Source organism: Mustela nigripes, chromosome 1, assembly GCF_022355385.1.
Source record: "Mustela nigripes isolate SB6536 chromosome 1, MUSNIG.SB6536, whole genome shotgun sequence".
In the NCBI taxonomy this organism is placed as follows: domain Eukaryota; kingdom Metazoa; phylum Chordata; class Mammalia; order Carnivora; family Mustelidae; genus Mustela; species Mustela nigripes.
This window is the reverse complement of record NC_081557.1, coordinates 39760050-39779486: the sequence shown is the minus strand read 5'-3', so window position 1 is coordinate 39779486 and position 19437 is coordinate 39760050. Positions and strand designations below refer to the sequence as shown.

The 19437-nt window shown below is 49.4% G+C and overlaps 1 protein-coding gene across 2 annotated transcripts in view; it reads right to left on the bottom strand.

The window, feature by feature from the left end:
• GALNT18 (polypeptide N-acetylgalactosaminyltransferase 18) overlaps window positions 1-19437 on the bottom strand; it is a 345093-nt gene that overhangs the window by 41718 nt on the left and 283938 nt on the right. For both annotated transcript variants that reach the window (XM_059408147.1, XM_059408158.1), the window contains exons 7-9: window positions 15637-15822; window positions 7750-7887; window positions 2338-2433 (exon numbers count right to left, since the gene is read on the bottom strand). In XM_059408147.1, the coding sequence (XP_059264130.1) occupies window positions 2338-2433; window positions 7750-7887; window positions 15637-15822 (420 nt within the window). The remainder of the gene's footprint in view (window positions 1-2337; window positions 2434-7749; window positions 7888-15636; window positions 15823-19437) is intronic.

Sequence of the window (19437 nt, the reverse complement as noted above, 5' to 3'; positions counted from 1 at the left end):
GGAGCAGGGTCATCCTGGCCCACTAAAACCAGAGAGGCAGGTCCACTCTTGCATGAGACCGCCTCGCCCCTGGGGATAACGGGACGTTGGCAGCACTGATGGTCTCCGAACGGCCCTCAGCATCATTCTTTCCCTTTTTTGAGGAAGAGGGCGTGCTCACAGCTAAATAGCTCTATGTTCCTCGGTGCAGCCACAGCAGCTGGGCCCGCAGAAATGAGGAGTTGGTGGAGATCACAGCAGACAATTGCCGGTTAGTCCCAGCACAGGACGCCGGTGACACACACATCATGATTGCCTTCAGTTGTGTGATGACTCTTTTAAACACGTAGTATAATTGCACAAATATACATATCTTCTATACTATCTTTGTAAAAACAAAGCCAAGAAGTCCACCAGCCTGCCTTCATTCTGCCCTGCTCTCTCTTTCCTTCAGGCTGCCAGTCTCTGCTGTTACAAGCCCATCTTGATTTATGGCTTCTGCTGCTGAGATGGCTGACTGAGTCCATGAGTCCCACCATGGTCTCTTAGTCAAATAGTTGTTCAGCTACACTCTGTTTTCTCTTCAGAACAAGCTTTCTCATTTTTTACAGTACGGACCGGCTGAGGCCTCTCCGGCTCTTCAAACTAAGGTTAAATGAGGTCCTCAGGGTAGAGCCCTGATCCAATGGGATTAGTGTCCCTTCAAGAAGACACACCAGAGAGCTCACTCATTTTCTCTCTCCCTGCTGTGGGAAGACACACAGAGAAGGTAACTATCTGCAAGTCCTCAGAAAGAGCCCTCAACAGAAATCAGATCAGCCAGCACTTTGATCTTGAAATTTCCAGGCACCAGAACGGGGAGCAAATACATTCCCGAGGCGCTATATTACAGCAGTCGCAGGAGACTACTACAGGCAGTGCACGTTCGAAGCAAACATAGAGCAACCTTCCGACTAGCGATTTGACCCCTAGGTATAAATCCACAAGGAATGGGTGCATACATGCACCAAAAGACAGGAACAAGGATGGTCATAGCAGTAGTATTCTTAATATTCTCAGGTGTCCCACGGCTGTAAATATACTGTCAATATGGTACATTCATAAAATGGAATATTACATAGTAATAAAAATCACAAAAGCAGAACAGAGGCACTTTACAAATATAAAAGTGAAAGAAAGAAGCTAATGTGAGAAAGCGTACACCCTATAGTCCTATTTGTATAAAATTCACAATCAGGCAGTAATGCTCTTTTCCTTGATCTGGGTGCTGGTTATGTGGGCGTGTTTGCTTTGAAAGCTCACGAATCTGTACACCTACCATTTGTCTACTGTCTGTACTTGTGTTAGATGTCAGTAATGAGTTTACATAAAACTAGTCATCCATGAGAAATATCGCAGCATTATAAGGATGGAGAATGAGATGCCGTAGTGTGTGGGGTGGGGATAGTGTGATCTGCTGACCTGTGACCTTCCACTCGGTGCAGCCACAGCAGCTGGGCCCACAGAAATGAGGAGTTGGTGGAGATCACAGCAGACAATTGCCGGTTAGTCCCAGCACAGGACGCCGGTGACACACACATCATGATTGCCTTCAGTTGTGTGTTGAGACAAGTGATGACTCTTTTAAACACGTAGTATAATTGCACAAATATACATATCTTCTATACTATCTTTGTAAAAACATCATTTGCACTGTGGGAGGTAAGATAAGTAAACTCTGAAAATGTTGTCCAATCAGAACAGGTCAGTCTGTGGTGTTCATAGGCAAAGGTTGTCCACTGCACTTTGTTGAAGAGGCCATTTCTCTTGTCTGTGTTTCAGCATCCTCTTTGGATATCTGCAGCCTAGGCTGTGACTGGCTAATTTTTGCTAGGATAACTTATCTTCCTCATAGCTTCCCCACATTCTCCACCAGGAGAAGGTCACCCAGCCTAGAAAAGCTCTTGTGGCTATAAATTTTGGCAGCAGCTGTGATCTACTAAAGGGCAGAGCCCCAAGGCCATAAATGGCATTCTGAGATGTCAGAGAGCTTGGGGGACCCTTGGGTTCCCTCCTGTTAGGGAAGGGCATAGGTGCCCAAAACAGGATTGTGACTTACCCATAGTCTCCCCAAAGAAGGCAGGTGTTCCTCTTTAGGAATTGATCACCTTCCTTGCTCCCCATCCCCGAGGATCCTGGCACAGCAGCATCTGCTATCCCAGACCCCTTCCAGGCAAGGCAGGTAGGACTCTCCCCTTCTCCCCATGAGCATATGGAGGCCCCCGGGCCTAGAGCAGCCGCGAAAGGAGTTTAACCATCCTTCCCCAAGCCGGACAGATATGAGTACACCCCAGCAAGGGGCTCTCTCAGGGAACTCACCTGAGGTGTCATCCCGTGGCAGATGTACACGATGGGAACGTTCTCTGAGTCTGGACCCTGATCGAGACACAAGTCAGTCTTCAGAGAGTTCTGCAGCTGAATGCCAGAGGAGGGGCGGCCACACCAAAGAGAAAGGAGCAGAGAAACAAATGTATTAAATCAGGAGAAGCCAGCATTTCACAGAGACAGGCTCCATTTCCATAATCAACCCAAGGTCCCTTGAATACTGTGCACAGCAACAAGCACCAGCTTTTGCCTGAATAAAGGTGCTGAGGGAAACCCAGCTTTGTGTGAAGGAGAGCTGTTCTCATGTTGTTGAAAGGTAAGCGGAGACAATGTAGGTAAGAATAAAAGATACACACACATAGAAGAGATGCTCAGGGTGCACCCCCCTCCATTTCCACAGGGGTGACACCAGGGCTTCCAATAGTCCCCAGAAAGAAGTCTTTGCTCTGGAAGGTTGGGGGAAGTGGGCAACTTTCAGGTCTGAGATGTCCTCTGGGACCAGGTCCTCTCTGCCCCTCCACAGATTCAGGTTTGAGATGTCCTCTGGGACCAGGTCCTCTCTGCCCCTCCACAGATTCACAGATCCAGCAGCGGCTGGCCTGGTCCCACTGGTGCCCAGATGACAAGGGTGTTCCAGAGTGGGAGTTCTGGCAGGTGAATAAGAGAGAAGGGAACCAAGGGAGTAGGAGAAGAGAGAGGTATCTCTTACCCTCACCTGCAGGCACATAGCAAACAACAGAACCAATGCCTTACCATGTCAGGTAAGAAAACCAGTATTCAATGTCCCTTTCTGGCAGAAGCCCACTCCCAGACCTGGAAAGGACAGCTTACAGTCCCCATGGCCCTGCTCACCAGCCACAGCTGAGCAGACCATGGTGGGCACCAGCAGATAGTTTGGAATGAGTTAATACTTCTCTTTCTTTTTCTCCCTCTCCTCCATCCTTCTCTTTCTGGAATGGAAGCATCTCATCATTCTCTTATTCCATGCTAGAACTCTCAGTGAGAGAGTCAATGGTCCATGGGTGGCGGCCGCTAGAATTGTGAGGCCATTTAGATTGGGTGTGGGGGATCTGCTGGGCCAGGTGTAAGCAGAGAAACCCAGCTGTGGCCAAGGAAGAATGCAGCATGAGACGGAATGAGAGACACTGTGACCCGCTCTGGCTTTGGTGGCTTCCCAATACTAGTGCCCATGCCCAGCTCTACATCAGTTCCTGTGGGCATATGCAAGGAGGTGGCGTTGTTCCCCACCTTAACTTGAGTTTGAGCTAGCTTATATAGCTCTTCTTAGCTTCGAAGCGCTCTGTTTGGAACAGGACAGAGATACTGGAATTCAGGGAAGACCAGGGCAAAGGACCGCAGGTGGGTCATCTATTCGAGGAGGCCAGAGACTGACGGCGGCTGAGCTTCCATGGTCTTGACAACTTGTGGCAGAAGTGCAGGGAACCCAGGGAAGGGATGCAAAACGGCATGATCAGAGGCCCATGTGTGCTCCCAGAATACCCTGTTCTTGATAGGGAAAGGAATAGAGTCAAATCCCTTTCTTGAGCTTTCTCACCTCTACCGGGTGAAGGCACTTCAATCCCAGACTTGTGGTTTGGAGGTTCTGAAGAATTATAAACATGAGCCAGCTCCCGAGGCAGAGGCCCCAGAAACATCCATGCAGCAAATCCTCTTTTGTAAAACAACTATGCGGCTTGCCTTTGGGAGGGAGTCCATATCAATACATTCAGGACTTCTCCTGCAGCCTTCAGAGGAGCGGGTGTCGCATCTAATGCTGAGAGCTGTAATCCATTCGTGAGACCTGCTAACGGCGGTCACAGGGAGAAAGATCCAGAAAGCCCTGATGTCAGCCTTGGCTTTCTGCTGGGTTCTCAAAGCCATCCTCTGGGTGAGGAGGTAGGCGGTGCCTTTCAATAAAGTCCCCCTGACTCTGTCATGCCTCCCCCGTGAAGCAGGTGGCCTTTGATGCTGTCGGGAGAGGCAGGCTGGGATGGAATCCTGGCTCCAGCTGTGTGGTCTTGGACGAAGAACACAACTCCTTCTTGTCTGTTTTCTTCTCTCTAACGTAGGGATAATACCAGTGCCTACCTCACAGGATTGTTAGTGGAGGAGTAAACGCAAGCATATCCACAAGTAGGGAGCACCGGGCCTGACAAACAGCAAATGCACAGCAATTGTTCGCTACTCCTGTGACTGCTATGACCTTGCTGACAGCCACTCAGGGCAACTGGCCGTTATGGCTGCATCTCTGTGCCAGCCACCGCGCCAAGTGCTTGCCGCGTGTCCCCCCACCTCTCCCTCAGAGGAACCTGGCCAGGTCGGCGACATTCTCTCTTTGAAGGATGAGGAACTGTGGCGTAGCCAGAAGGTCTGCCTGGCCTCCTTGTGTGTGATGCCACGCCCGTGGCACGGACCCTTCCCCATGTCGCCCCTCCTTAGGCCTTCTCTTTGTCTGGCTAAATGCGCCTCCTCCTTTGGTTCTCAGCTTCTCTGTCACTCCGGAAGTCTCTCCTGACCCAAGCCTGGGTGTCAGGCCGTGGCCCCGTGGTCTACCAGGACCTCCATTGATTTTACTGCTGCATTTAGCGTTTTTGGTTCTTGTCCCTTCTTCGAGTGCCTGTCTACCCCGTCTGACCAGGCTAGGTTTGAGTCTTTCTCATTGTCTCAGACAAGGGCTGGTCCTGGCCCACAGTAGACAGTAAATACACACATGGAATGAATGAACGACGGCAGCGAACACATGAATGGCGTTCCCAAACGAATGACGTCAGGAAGCGAACAAGCAGCAAGTTCTTTCCATCGTGCAAATGGTGACAATCCCGAGACTGTGAGAAATGCCCCCTGAGATGGTATGATTAACAGCTTTGAAGGTTTTGTAAATGGTTGAGATTACACACAGAGCACGTGGCAAAGCTAACATTGCAGAAGCCGGGTGTGTCTGTTTCTAGATGCTGCTTCATCTCTGGTGTCAGCACTAGAGCTGAGATTGATTCAAGGACCCTGCCTCTTGGACGTGGGGCTCAGGGATCCAGGGGAAACCCATGCCCACACAATGGGGCCCACAGGCCCTTCTGCCCACAGGAGTCATTAATGGAATCTATTAGCGGATAAGTGGCCAGGGCTCTAGACTTGACCCTGACCCCACTGAGAGTCCCAGGAGGTTATTTGACCTGAGCAATATAGTTTGGCCTAAGATGGAAAAGAAAGGGTAGAAAGAAACTCTACCCCTTAGAAGACATCTGGTCTCTGCATTTTAGAATAAAAATAATCACTAGAAAGAATGATTCAGCCTCAGCAAATCCTGCTCTTGCGGCTGTATCCTGCTTTGCCCATCTTCACCCGAGTGCCCCCATTAGGAGTTCATTATGATCCTTGACAAGCAAGCGTGGTTCTGCTCTGTCAGAGCCCGGCCCGTGGAGGAGTCAGAAGGGGCGGGAGGCTGGCTGGGCCCTAAGCAGTGGCTGGCAGATGAACATGGCGTGCCGGGGTGGGGTGGGGGAGGTTGTCAGAGACCTCCGCCAGCCCCAGGGATGGCTAGCCCTGCTCAGCCCTTGGGGATGATGAGAGAGTGGCTTTTCAGCCACTCCGAGTAAAAACAGCTCAAATTATGGACGCAGTCAAATCCATACCACAGCCCTGTATATGCCACTTACTATTTGATCAGCTAAAGGTTTCTGGGTGTGGTGGTAAGAGGGTTCCACGGCAAACCTGTTGTACATGTCATTAAGATGAGACCCTTCTGCTTGGAAGATGAGAATGCTTTGGCCAAGACCCAGAGCTTGAATGGACACACACACACACACCCCTCCCCTCTTTAAGTAATAGTTGGTGGCCTGGGCTGAGAAGTTTCCCAGTATCCAGATTACCCCAGCATGAGAAGTAGAGAGGGAAGGGGCCACTAAGGAATTTCCTAAGGAAGTGTCAACTGTGCCATGGAAACTCTTGTGGGAGGATATGACTGCTTCCTAAAGGTTGGCCTGTTAGCTGAAATCTGAGGGGGTTGGGGGGATTCCTGGGATCCTGGCTCTGTGCCCTGTAGAACCCTAGGATGTCAGAGTTGGGAGGCCTGCAAAGAACGTGGAGGCCAGTCCGTAGCTAGCATTCTTCTTCCCCTCCCAGGCAGGGGCTCTGCCCATTATATTCCTACGGAGGCAGGCCTTGAACTTGGTTCTGAGCATGGCTTATCCAGGGAAGAGGCCGCAGTTCTTCCTTTGAGTTTCATGCTAGGATATCAAAAAGGTCTGAGGGGATACTCTCCAAAGGGAGGAAGCAGAGTGATATCAGGAGCTGATGTCTTAGGCTCAGTTTCTCTGCTGATGACCTTTGTGAACATGAGAAGAACACTTTGCCTTTCTGTTTCCTCATCTGTTCCATGATGTCAGTATGTAGTTTTGAGGGCTTATAACTGTCAGCAGAAAAGCTCTATGTGTTCAGGAAGCAAAAACCAGGTGAGGTATCAAAAACCCAATCAGGTATCATTGAAAATACTTCAAGAGTTGAATGATCCTGGGAACATTGGGACAATAGTAGAGATTACCATATTCAAAGCATTTTAACATTAGACAGAACATACAAATTGCCAGGATATATAATATATTTATGTATCTTAGGTATTTTTCTACTTTAGAAGCACAGTATTATTTTGCCTCATTTAACAGAGGAAGAAACCAAGACCCACAGATGTTAAGACACCTGACTGATAAGTGGCTTGGTCAAGATTGGAACCAGGTCTGTCTGGATCCAAACCCTATGCCTTCCATTGGGGTGACTGCTCTGTGCCAATCAACAGGTGGTCCTAAAATATCCCTCAAAATACAGTGAACCCAGGAAGGTTGTATTCCAGAACTCCTTTTCTAGAAGCTATGTGTGTGAGTAGAAAGCATAAGCCCTTAGATGGGGGAGGCATGCAGGCTGGTTGCTAGAACCTCAGGCACCCATGGTGGGGGACAGCAGGTGTTCATTATATTATCTTGCCAGTCTACCCTAACTGCAGGTATTTGTTTTATTAAGTAGAACATGAAGGTTTTAGGCTAGAGCTAAATTGCTTAAGACTGTAAAGGAGAGATTTAGAACAAGGGAACAGAGGTTTGAGTTATAACACCAAAGGCTGTCTCTCGTCCACTGGTCTACCAGATGTCCCACATAGGAGGCTGCCTCTCATCTGCTGGTCTACCAGATGTCCCACATAGGAGGCTGCCTCTCATCTGCTGGTCTACCAGAGGTCCCTACATGGGAGGTTGCCTCTAGTTCACTGGTCTACCAGAGGTCCCACATAGGAGGCTGCCTCTAGTCCTCTAGTCTACACATGGGAGGCTGAAGCCTCCTCCTCTCCTTTCCTCTGACCCCACACCTCTGCCTGGCCTTGTTTTCTATGCCTGCATGAAGCCCCAGGGGACCCTTCCTTACCACCCCATAGGCGATGATGTCCGAGTACATCCTCATCTCTGGGTACACACTGACCAGGTACCACCGGAAGGTCTTGCACTGCAGCTGCTTCCTCAGAGCCTTCCTCGCTGTGATGTCCCCGATGTCGATCCCAGAGTCCTGCAAGGGTAAGCAAATGCAGAGCTCCAGCCACCAACAGGACACCGCTTCTCCCCAGATCTCCCCAGGCTCCTGGACACTGTCCAGGCCCAGGCTCCTGGACACTGTCTAGTGAAGGAAGGACGTGGGGACTTAGCTCATTCATTTCCCTGCATTGTACGTAACCCCATGACTGTCCCCACGTGGGCACTGAAACACGAGGGCTGCACGGATGGGGACTATCATCTAAGGCCATTGAAAATAAATGAAAAAAAAGGAAAGAAAAGAAAAGAAAAATCTGGTGCCCAGGTGGAGGTGAAAGATACTGAAGCATACAGTTGGAGGTTTTTTCTATCTTATGATATGAGACAAGAGGTTCTGAGCTGTTAGTGGGAGGAGAGAGAAGGGGGAGAGTTGAAGATGGAGTCATACTAATTCAAATTCTATTCCTAATCATTGTAACAACAAAGGCTTGTCGAACACTCGCGAAGTGCGAGGTTCCGTCCTCCATGAGACCTGCCCCGGGGTTTACATTTATGCACAGTGCCCCATTTGCAAAGAGGTTCTGCGACATCTTGCCTGAAGTCCTACAGCTGATAAAAGGCAGAGCTGAGACTTGAACCCCAGAGCCTGCCCTTCTGCCTCCTAAGACCCAAGTTCTTAGTGTAGAGAGTACTTGGGTCTGTCACTTCCCGGGGATATCAGCAAGGTGGGCCCTAAGCCATCACCATACACCAGACAAGGAGTAGTAATGGAGACATGGAGGTGTCCTTGAGTTAGAGAGAGGGAAAAGTCCCCACATTTCTTGTGGTCCCAGAGCCGAGGGGAGAACACGGAGTCCCTGCATACTAGCCCTGCACCAGGCACAGGACCAGGCAAAGAGGGGCTGAAGCCAGAGCAGAGGACGGCGAGGAGTCTCTGCAGCTGGGAGTCCGATGGGGACTCAGCGACTTCTTAGAGGATGTCTCCACGGAGCCAGGGACCAGCCAGGTCCAGTGGTATCTCACGAGACACTAGCCCAGCATGGAGGGAGGGAACAAAGGGAGATGCGGCTCTCTCTCACTGACGCCTCAGCTCCTGTGTTGGCTGTGGGAACCCCCGGGGCTCTAGGGTCAACTCTGGGGTCAAGTTCTTGGGCTTGGGAAGATAATGAAATGGACATTTGAAGTGTCTGAGAAAAATCAGAAAGAAGGCTGCTGCACATATCTGCCCGTGATTGGAACAAAGTATTTGGTATTAGATCGGGGGGCTCAAGGAACAACCAAGTGTAGATACAGAAGAAATACATTTATTTTTGCCCACCAGAATTTAGGCAATATAAAAATACAAAAATTTGAACCTGCTATGGCCTGAGGGTTCAGGTTTCAGACTGCAAAGGTACAATGCCAGTGAGGAACTTCCTTCTGAGGACATCTTGATGACCTCACCTATGACTTGCCTACTCCTTAGCTCCCGCCCAGAGCCCTCCCAGCAACTATTTGGCTTTTCTCTGCTGGATTCAGGAAACGTGTTTGACTGATCTCCATGCCCTGACCTACTGCTGAGCTGAGCTATGGATGAGACTAGGTTGAGAATGTTTGAGTCTCGAATGTAGCAATAAATGTGACCTACTCACTCCCTCCACCCCTTACCCCAAGGGATCTGTTAAGTTTTAGCTTTTTGAACTTCTCTGCACCTTATCCTTATCTCACAAACCTATTTGCCAGGGCCCAGGCCTTCCCTCTTCACGGTATAATTGCCTTTACATGAAAACAAACACTGTGTCTCAGTTTTTATGGGAAGCCACTAGAAGCTAGAAGAACCTGTCCCTGGAAGGTCTCTGTGTTTTCTTAAATTCTGGGTTCCCATGGGAAAAATTTCTTTCTATGCTCAGGATCAAGGGGCAGTTTGTCTCTCTCCCTATGACTTTATGGAAGGTGGGAGAACAATCCACCAGGGGTCCATTTCCACTTTAACTTCTAGGAGACTCTAGGACCAGAGCTTTGCTCAACTTATATTTCTGGTTATCATGGCCCTTTTCCCTTCCTATTTATTAGTTGACTTTTGCCTTGTTGTTTTAATGGTTCAGCGTCTATACCGTGTATTTACTATAAATTGCATCAAACTCTTTTCAGATTGGGGTTAGAAATTGAAAAATAAGCAAACATTCTCAGAGAGGGTCATGTTGGCCCTTATTATTTAAAAAGAAAACAACAACAACAAAACACAAAACACATTTTCCCCCTTTGCCAAATACTCAGTGGGTTGAATAGTGAGCGTCTCCTGCAAAATTCGTGTCTACCTAGAACCTATGAATGTGGTCTTATTTGGAAATAGGATCATTGCAGGTGGAATTCAGATCTGTGGATGAAATCAGTTGGGTTTGGGGTGAGCTCTAAATGCAATGACTGGTTATTTATAAATCAGAGGAGAAGGTTTGGACACACAGAGATATAGAGACGAGGGCCAAGATTGGAGTGATGCATTTACAAACCAAGGAATGACAGGAGCCACCAAAGCTGGAAGAGACAAGAAATATCCTCTTCTAGAGCCTTCTGAGGGAGCACAGTGTCACCAGCACCTTGATGTTGGGCTTCTGGGCTCCAGAACTGTGAGAGAATCAAATTCTGTTGTTGAAAGCCACTCGATGTGTGGCAATGGGTTATGGCAGCCCTTGGAATCGAAAACACTCAGCCACAAAAAAAGCTGTATTCCTAGGGCACCTGGGTGGCTCAGTTGGTTAAAGTGGCTGCCTTCAGCTTGGGTCATGATCCCAGAGTCCTGGGATCAAGCCCCACGATGGGCTCCTTGTTTGGTGGGAAGCCTGCTTCTTCCTTTCCCCCTGCCTACCGTTCTGCCTACTTGTGCTCTCTATCTCTGTATCAAATAAATACGTAAAATATTGAATTTTTTTTTTTTAAAAAAGCTATATTCCTGCCTGTGTGTGTGGCCACATGCACAATCTCTTTTACAGCTAAACCCGAAGAAGGACTGTCAGCTCCCCACCGTCACCCAGCCTGTCTTTGGGTAAGAGGAAGCAGGGATGGGCCTAGAGTTCCCGAACCCCGGGTAAGAAAGCACTGATGCTTTGCTGCAGGCTGACTTTCTGTTTGTTGATGAGCAAACTGATTTTCAATCAAAGCAGACGGGATCCCAGAGCTGGCAGCTCTTCCCACCTTCCAAAAGCTTGGGACTGAACGTGGTGAGGAAGCAGGTGGGAGAAGCAGCTCTGGGTGGTACACAGTCTCGGGAGGACTCAGCACAGAAGGCAAACGGGGAGGATGGCGACCCGGCAAGGGCATTTTAAAGCTGGGGTGGGAAGGCCCGGGTGTAAACAAGGCCAGCCACAGCAAGAGCTAATACTTAGCTGGTGACTTTGCTATGGGTCGAGCACCGATCCAAGTCTTTACATAGACTAACTTACCTAATTCTCAAGGCAGCCACTGGGCAGGGTCGAAGGGATCCAGCTCCCTACCTACAGCTAGGATGCTGCAGGCAAAGGGGAAATCAATAGGCAGATGTCCTTGTGGTTGAGCACAAGGTACTGGGACAGCACCCCATCAAGGGCAGCTGGGGACACTCTTAGGGAAAACACAGGGGGTGGGTGTTGTAGCATCCACACTTCCTCCCTCTTCTTTCTTTGTCAGTTCATCTTCAGTATGTGTCAGGTGTTGTCTTAAGCTCTCTGCATACTAACAGGAAGAAGATGCAGACTTTGCCTGAAAGGAAGATCTGGAAGATCCAGACAAGTCAACAGTCTCTCTGCACACAGTGTGCAGAGAGGGAAGCTGAGGGAGAGCTGCCCTATGGGGCAGCCAGGATGGGGGGGGCAGTGGAAGAAGTGAGGGTGAGCAGTCTCGGAAGGCTTCCTAGAGTAGATGATGCTCAAGGTGAATTTGGAAGGACTAGCAGGATGGGCTAAACTAATATTACTCAAACTTGGCAGTCCCAAACCACCACCCAGAAAGTTTTTAATGGATTCTGGCACCACTAGGCATCTACTCATCAGAATCTCTAAGGATGAGACCCAGAAGCAGTACATTTAAAGCTCTTCAAGTCATTCTGATGCAGTTGGTCTGCAGATGCGCTTTTAGGAGTTACTGACCAAAGGAGAAAGGAATGGCACATACTGCCAGCAGATCCATTTGTTAATAAAGCATCAGTGAGGCTTTCCTGAGCCCTGACCACACGCCTGCCTTGTGCGAGGCCTGCTGGCACAAAAGGGAAGAACACGATCTGTCCCCAGAAAGCCTCTAGTCTCAGGCGGTAGTTCCCAGCCCTGGACGGACATTAGAATCCCTGAAGAGCTTTCCAAAAAATGATCCCTGGTCCCCTTCCAAACCAATTAAGTCATAATCTCTGGGGCTAGAGCACAAGGGATTTTAAAGTTCTGCCAGATTTGAGAGCCCCTGGTTTAATGAGAGAGAGAGAGAGAGACTTATACAACAGAACATTCTTTTACACAGCAATGATGCAATGACAGAGGCATGCAGGCAAAGGGGGCATTTTCTCCCACTGAGGCTGACTTCCTAGAGGAGGGGTCTCGGCGCCAGGTCTAACTCGGTGAAGGTGGAGGCTGGGAAGAGGCTGAGGGTAGGGAATGCATGCAGCGAGGACAAGATGCGCAAAAGCACGGAGGGCAGAAACAGTGCGGAGCGGACGCGTGTGTTCTCTCTGGCTGTGCTGTCCGAGGAACTCCGGGACAGGACGGGGGGATGAGGGGGCTAGAGGTGGCAGTGGAGAAAGCAGGTCAAACAACAGGCTTAATGCCTGAACTTGTGCACCGTGGAGAGTCCTTTAAAGATTTTAAGCAGGGCAATGACGTGGTCCCTGTGAGGTTCTTTGTTTGTTTTTTGTTTTTTAAAGATAACTTTGGGTAGTACAGAAGATAGATTTGAAGGGGATAAGGCTTGAGCCAGGGAAACCAGCCCAAAGCTCTCACAGAGGAAGAGACAAGGCTTGAACTCAGACGTGATGGGGTTGGGAAAGGACAGGATAGGGCTCGGTGATGGGCTGGGAATGCGGCTTGAGGGAAAGAAGGATCAAAGGAAGATGCCCAGTTTCAAGCTCGTGGATTTGGGCAGATAGATGGTGGTACCCCAAACCGTGGTGGGGAGGGAGAACAGGAGCAGCTCTGGGGGTGGGGGGAGGATGTTCTCTGTTTTGGCAGACTCAAGTGCTCAAGGGAGCACCCAGGAGATGTGCAGCTGTAGGTCTGAAGCTGAAGGCACAAGTCAGGGCTGCAGATCTTAGTTCGGAAGTCATCAACAGATAAAAGCACCCAGGAACAGAAGGGGCCCAGGGAGATGAGGTTTAATGAAAGCGGTTGGCCAAGGATGGATCCCTGGGTGCACGTAAGCATCTGAGGGAGGTGAGAGTTGCCCACAAGGAAATTAAGAGCAATCAGAGGAAGATGGGGGTGTACTGGGCTGTGGCACCATGGAGCCAAGTGAGTACAGAGTTTCAAGTGTGGGAATCTTGGAGCTTAAAGACTTTAAAATGTCCATTAAGCTGTTAGGATGCTTTGTCACAAGCAGTTTGGGTGCAGTACTGAGACTTCAGAAGTGAATGGAAGGGAAAAGATGACCCTTTCCAGAAACCCGAGAAGAGGTAGGAGAGGGAATCTGGACAAAGCAGGGAATGTGGGGCGGGCGGGGGTAGGGACAAGGGATAGACTTTTAGAAAACACACTGACCTCTTCCTTTTCCACCTGAGGCTTTATCCTGGACCCTCCTACCCCTCACCTGCTTTTCTTGAGTTCACTCCCCTCTCCTCCCACCCGTCTGACTGGGTTTGAACTACCCCTCTGAGGAGTCACAGATGCACACTGAATTTCATCATTCTCCAATTACTTTTCTCACTTGGTTCTCTGCCATTCATTGGATTTACTGTCCATTTCCACATTCCATTTCTGGCAGCAGCAATGAGGGGAGAAGTCTAAAAGGTTTGCAGCTTTGGGGTGCGGAGAGAAGGTAGTTGGAGTACGGACAGGGCTCTGCTAAGGGACTGGGGATCTACGGTGCTTTATTGCTAGGTTCCTGGGGGACTTTTCAAGCGTTCTTAACGTTTTGCTATCAGAGGACACCCACAGAGGCACTCAGCATGCTCCCCAGAATACTGTGATCCAACGCCCACAGCCACAGATGGGTCCAGAAGGCACTGCTGTTTCCCTAGAAACACTCCCACTGTCAGGGATGCAATCCTGGGGCTGGTTCATCAGGGTTGCCCGCACCCTGGCTGGTACTTCTTGGCTCTTCATTCTTCTCTCTGCTGCTGAAATGTCACAGGTTGTGGGCGTATATATCCCAATGCAAGCTTCCTCCCCCATGATGGTGATGGGGATGGGGAGCTGCCTAAAAGCCCCCACCCATGGCCCAGCCTATTTTCTCAGTCACTCAGCCAGAGCGACATTAGCTGGGTGGAGAGATCAGGGAACGGGGCCTTCATATGGAAACTTTAGGCAAAAATCAACCATTTCCCTATTAGGAAGAAAGAACTAAAGCTTTTTAAAGGACTCCCAAGGGGAAAGAAGGAGGTCATGCAGTCAACAGCTGTCTCAGATAGACACTGCAACATAAGCAATGATCTCCAGGCAGGCAGGCTGGTGAGCAGGTGGGGGTCCCGTGGCTGGCATCTGTTGGGTTCTCCCAACTCAGTGGTCCAAGGTCATTTCCATATGACACATGGCAAGGCTGAACAAATCTACTAAAGAAATATTGCTTTTTCTTGGGCACTCCGTAAGTGTTAGTGACAAGAGGGATAGAGGACAGTGGCAGGCAACAATGAGATCCTGTAAAGGTTAGAAAGAGCTGAAAAGTGTCCAGAACAGTTCCCTTCTCCCTCCTGAGGATCCTTGAGGGGGTGTATCCCCTCCCCAGGCATGTGGGTCAAGATATCTCAAAGCCATGTGGACATTCCTTAGTGCTCTGGTCAAAGGTTCCATGGAGAAGCCTAAATTCACTCTACAGGGAGATTAAGGTGTGTTTTGTGAATTCTGGTAATTTCTGGTATATTTATATAGCAGAGAAGCTGAGGACCTGGGAACATGAGTTAAACTTATAACCATCTGCTCCAACATGCTCCTTTATTTATTTAAAAAAGATTTTATTTATTTATTTGAGAGAGAGAGAGAGAGAATAAGCACGAGCAGGGGGTAGGGGCAGAGGGAAGAGCGAGAAGCAGACTCCTCACTGCGTACGGAGACTAGTGTGGGGCTCAATCCTAGGACCCTAAGACCGTGACCTGAGATCATGACCTGAGCCAAAATCACACATCCAACTGACTGAGTCTCCCAGGCACCCCCAATATTCTCACTTAATATGAGGGTACTGATGGGGCACCTGGGTGAGACCGTTGGTTACGCATCTATCTGACTCTTGGTTTTGTCTCAGGTTGTGATGTCAGGAGTCGTGGGATCGGGTCCGCATCGGGCTCTGCCCTCAGCGTGGAGTCTGCTTGGGTTTCTCTTCTGCCCCTCCCCCACTGCCTGCACTCTCTCTAAAATAAATAAATCACACACATACAAAATATGAGGATACTGAAGTCAGGAGAGAAGTCTTCCTTTAAGCACGCTGCCCAGGGACAGGCGTGGGGAGACACAGCTTAGTGTCTCACGGTCAGCCTCTTTTCTTCCACATGTGCTATCTTCTGGGGCAGAGAAGCTACTCTAGCATGGATCACAAGACTCTGGTTGATCCATGGGAAGAAGGGTTTAGACCCATATTTTTTGTTTTTGTGTCCCCCCCACACCCACGCAAATCCCGAAACCCTATCCCCACAAGGGCTTCCTACCTCCTGGGGTATGTTCCATGCCATGTAGACATGGCTTTTAAACTCGTCCATCCAGACTTCAGCCACCCTAAGGGCATTCCTGCGGACATGGGCCGTGAGGTCCTCGGTGTAGGGCTTGTGGGCTCGCTCGATGTGGGCAATCCGGGAGCAAGGCAGGACCTCCACGCTGCCGCCACACTGCCACACCTGTAGGGGATGCAAGAGCCACTCATCAGTGTCCAGATCTGACTCTAAGCCACTAAACCAGACCAGCCTGAGCACGGACAGCTCCAGCTCTCTTCACCTTGTCTCTCAGGCCACGGTCGGCAAAGGCAGTGAGCTCCACCTTATTTCTACTCCTCTAACAGGAAGAGGATTGAGTCTGTTTGTATCTTGTTTCTTGTTGCCATGGATTTACCAGCAAAGAATTAATGTGCTTTCTCTTCCCATTCCTTCTACTGTGCAAAGAAGAGATTAAACATTTTTGTGAACAAAGATCTGGATTCTCCTTGCCCCTGGTGGAGAAGTTAACAAAAATCTTCAGAATGGTCTCTGCTGCTGTGCTTGACATAGAAGAAGCAGCAGAGGGAGATAGCATCAGAGGGGGAGAGATACAAAGAAGGGAATCATGCAAAGCTTCTCATTGACCTCAGTGACTAAGAGCTTGGACTAGATGTAATTGGATTCAAAAGAAAATAGAGAAAAATGGTCTTCTATTCTAAGTGTCAAGGGACAGTGTCTGAGGTCTTTCCATGATCATTCCAGCTATTCTGAACTTTTAATGTTCTGGAACATGCGTGTCCTTTTGTGCCCTTGGGCTTTTTTGCCCATTCTATGTGTCATTTTAGAATGCCACTCCTTCTCCAGCTGAAAAAATATCATCTCTCAAGATCTTGGCCCTATGACCTCTCTGTTGTGGGGTCTTTGTGCAGTTCCTGGGGGCAGAGCCAATTGCTCTCTCCTCCGGTCTCCAAAGCTCTCATGACTTCCTGCTTACCTGTGAGTCTCCCTCTCTTCCTCACTCCATGCTCCCAGATGAAAGAACAGTATCTCACTTAGTTCTTGTCTCCTAACAAGTTCTTGTCACTTAGTAGCTTAGTTCTTGTCACCTAACAAAAGGCCTGGTACATAAAAGTACTTTGTAAGTCCTTATTGAATAACTATATGGCTGATGGTGTTTAATCACTCAATCAATAAGTGATCAATGCTTAATAAATGTGGGATGAATCTGAAACATTGGGCCAGAGCTGATGAATGAGGCTTCTGGGGGAACACGATCATCATCTCTGGGTGGACAGCAGAGGTCACTTGTCAGGTACTCTCAGCTGGACAATGTGGTAGAGAATGTTCACACTTATAACATGTATCCATCAACGACCATAGGACTTCATCCAAGATAAAGTCAGCTTTGTTTTCTCTTTCTGTTTTTTATTCAAGTATAGTTAGCACACAGTGTCTTGTTAGTTTCAGGTGTGCACTATAATGATTCAACAATTCTATACACTTCTCAGTGTTCATCAAGATAAGTATACTCTAAGGTCAGCTCTGGATTTTACTTAATTACCCCCTGAGTTAGGAAGAGAATGCCTTCTCTTCCGCCTGTCTGTTTCATACCAGTTGTCTAGTTGCTCTGGGTGGTCAGAGTCGGAAGGCAACGGATCACTTTTCCATTTTCTGAGCTTGTCTTGCATTTAGTATAATATTTAGAGCGAATGGAAAGGAAACAAGCATTCCCACTGGGTGTCTGCCGTGTGCCAGGTACTGGACTGTGCCTGTGGGCAGGTGGCACACTGTAGTGGTTATGAGGAGAGGACTTGGAACCAGAATCCTTGAATTTAAATCCTGGCTCTGTTTCATGCTAGCTGCATGACCTTGGGTGAGTCACTCCATCTTGCTGTGTTTCAGTTCCCTCCTCTCAAATGGGGATTATAATAGTGCCTCTCTCATGAGGCTACTGAGGAAATTAAAGTGATTATATAGAGAGTGCTTAGGAAAATGCCTTGGACATAAGAAGCATGCCATCAGCTCAGCTGTTACTATACAAACTGTATTCCGCAGGATCTTCAGAATAACCCTGTGAGGGAGTGGTTGATGTCTCCAGCTCCAAATGGGGAAACTGAGACTAAAGGCTATCCCGTGGCCAAGGCCACACAGCTGGTACTGAAGGGAAAAGGATCTGTTTGAGCCCCACGGAAGCTCACCAAAGAGAGGAAGCCATGGAAAGCTGTGCACGTTCATGTCCATGACCTATATGTTCTGGGGACCTTGTTGACTTCCAATTCACTGGGCTTAGATTGGCAATGAGAGCCTGTGAATACTGTGAATACGTTATTGACAACACAAAGAGTCGGGGTAATTATTCTTTGCAACTGGAACGGAGGCTATCACTTGGCGTATTTCAGCAACACAGCACAGAACACGACTCGTAACAAAGCTCTTTTATTACAAGACCTGTTTCTCAAAGAGCCGGTTCACCATTTCACGTTAGAGTGGGCGCCTCAGCCGTGCTTTTGATCAGAAGGGTGGTGGCCGCATGTCCCATCCACCCTGAGTGCACAGTCAAAGGAGCGGTGTGATCTCAGTGGCAGGCTCTCAAACCCACTCGTTTTCCTTCATTATGGCCACGGCCCTTGTCCAGGATGCTGTCATGGCTCATCTGGACCCTGCAACAACTGATCTCCCTCCTGCCTTCCTCCTCCAGTCTCTTCTCCTCCCAGCAGCCAGAGCAATCTTTGGAAGGTATAAAGGGGATCATGCCCCCCCTGTACATTACCAGCACAACCCCAAGGCTCCTGAGGCTCCTGGGTTCTGTCCTTGCTCAGCCCCCTCCACCCAGGGCTTGCTTCCCCATTCACTCCATGTCACATCACGCTGACCGTTCTCACCCCCCTCCAGCATGCTGGGCTTCTGCACACAGAATTACGTACTCCCCTGCCCAGGGTCTCCTTCAGACATGGGCCAAACAGTGCCCAGGACAGATCACCGGTTTCCCGCAGAGATGGGGCTGGGCTGGGGGGGAGGACATAGTATTTAAAAACACTGTGTTGGAGCCAGTGAGAATTAAATTCAAATATTGTGCTTCTGGCCCCGCTGCTGCGCCACCTTCGGCAGGCGACTTCTCCGCCTGAGCCTCAATGTTGTCCTGGGGAGGAGGGGGATGTGTTCATGCGTTCAACCCAGGGTCTGCTTCAGTCTGAGCACCAGCAGTCAAGAGGGTAGGGGCAGGACACCTGAGCCCATTCTGTCCCCGCTGTGCACCTGCTGAGGGGCGACTTTGGGCCACTTAACCTCTTGTCTACGAAACATGCACAGCAGAAGTCATTTCCGCACAGGGCTGTGGGCTCAGGAAGCCCCCGTGTATGCTATTATTTTCTGAAAACCTTATAATTGCTGCTCTTTAGCTCTCCTGGACACCCGCCTTCTGGGAAAAATGTAACTGCAGAGGACTCCCATGTCTGGCTGAGCCCACCAGACAAGAGACAGGCTGTCTTCCAGAGTGACTGGCTCAGTGTGGAGCAGCGCACCAGGCTCCTCCCCAGAGACCGAGAGCCTTTGTTAACCTAGAGGTCATCAATGGAGAAGATGATGGCATCTGCCTAGACGGCAGCCTTTGGGTTCCCAGTGGTCTCTGGGGACAGGAGCAGAAGATGTAGACCCAGCAGGTTTGGCCCGCCACCTCTGGACCCTGCCCAGTGACACTGAGAAAAACAAGAGGAAGCCCACGTTCTCTGATCCCCAGATGATGAGCGGCTCTGGGGACCAATGACTCGATGCAGAGAGATTCTCAAGTCCTCCCTACAGGGGATCTCAGAGACCCTCTCA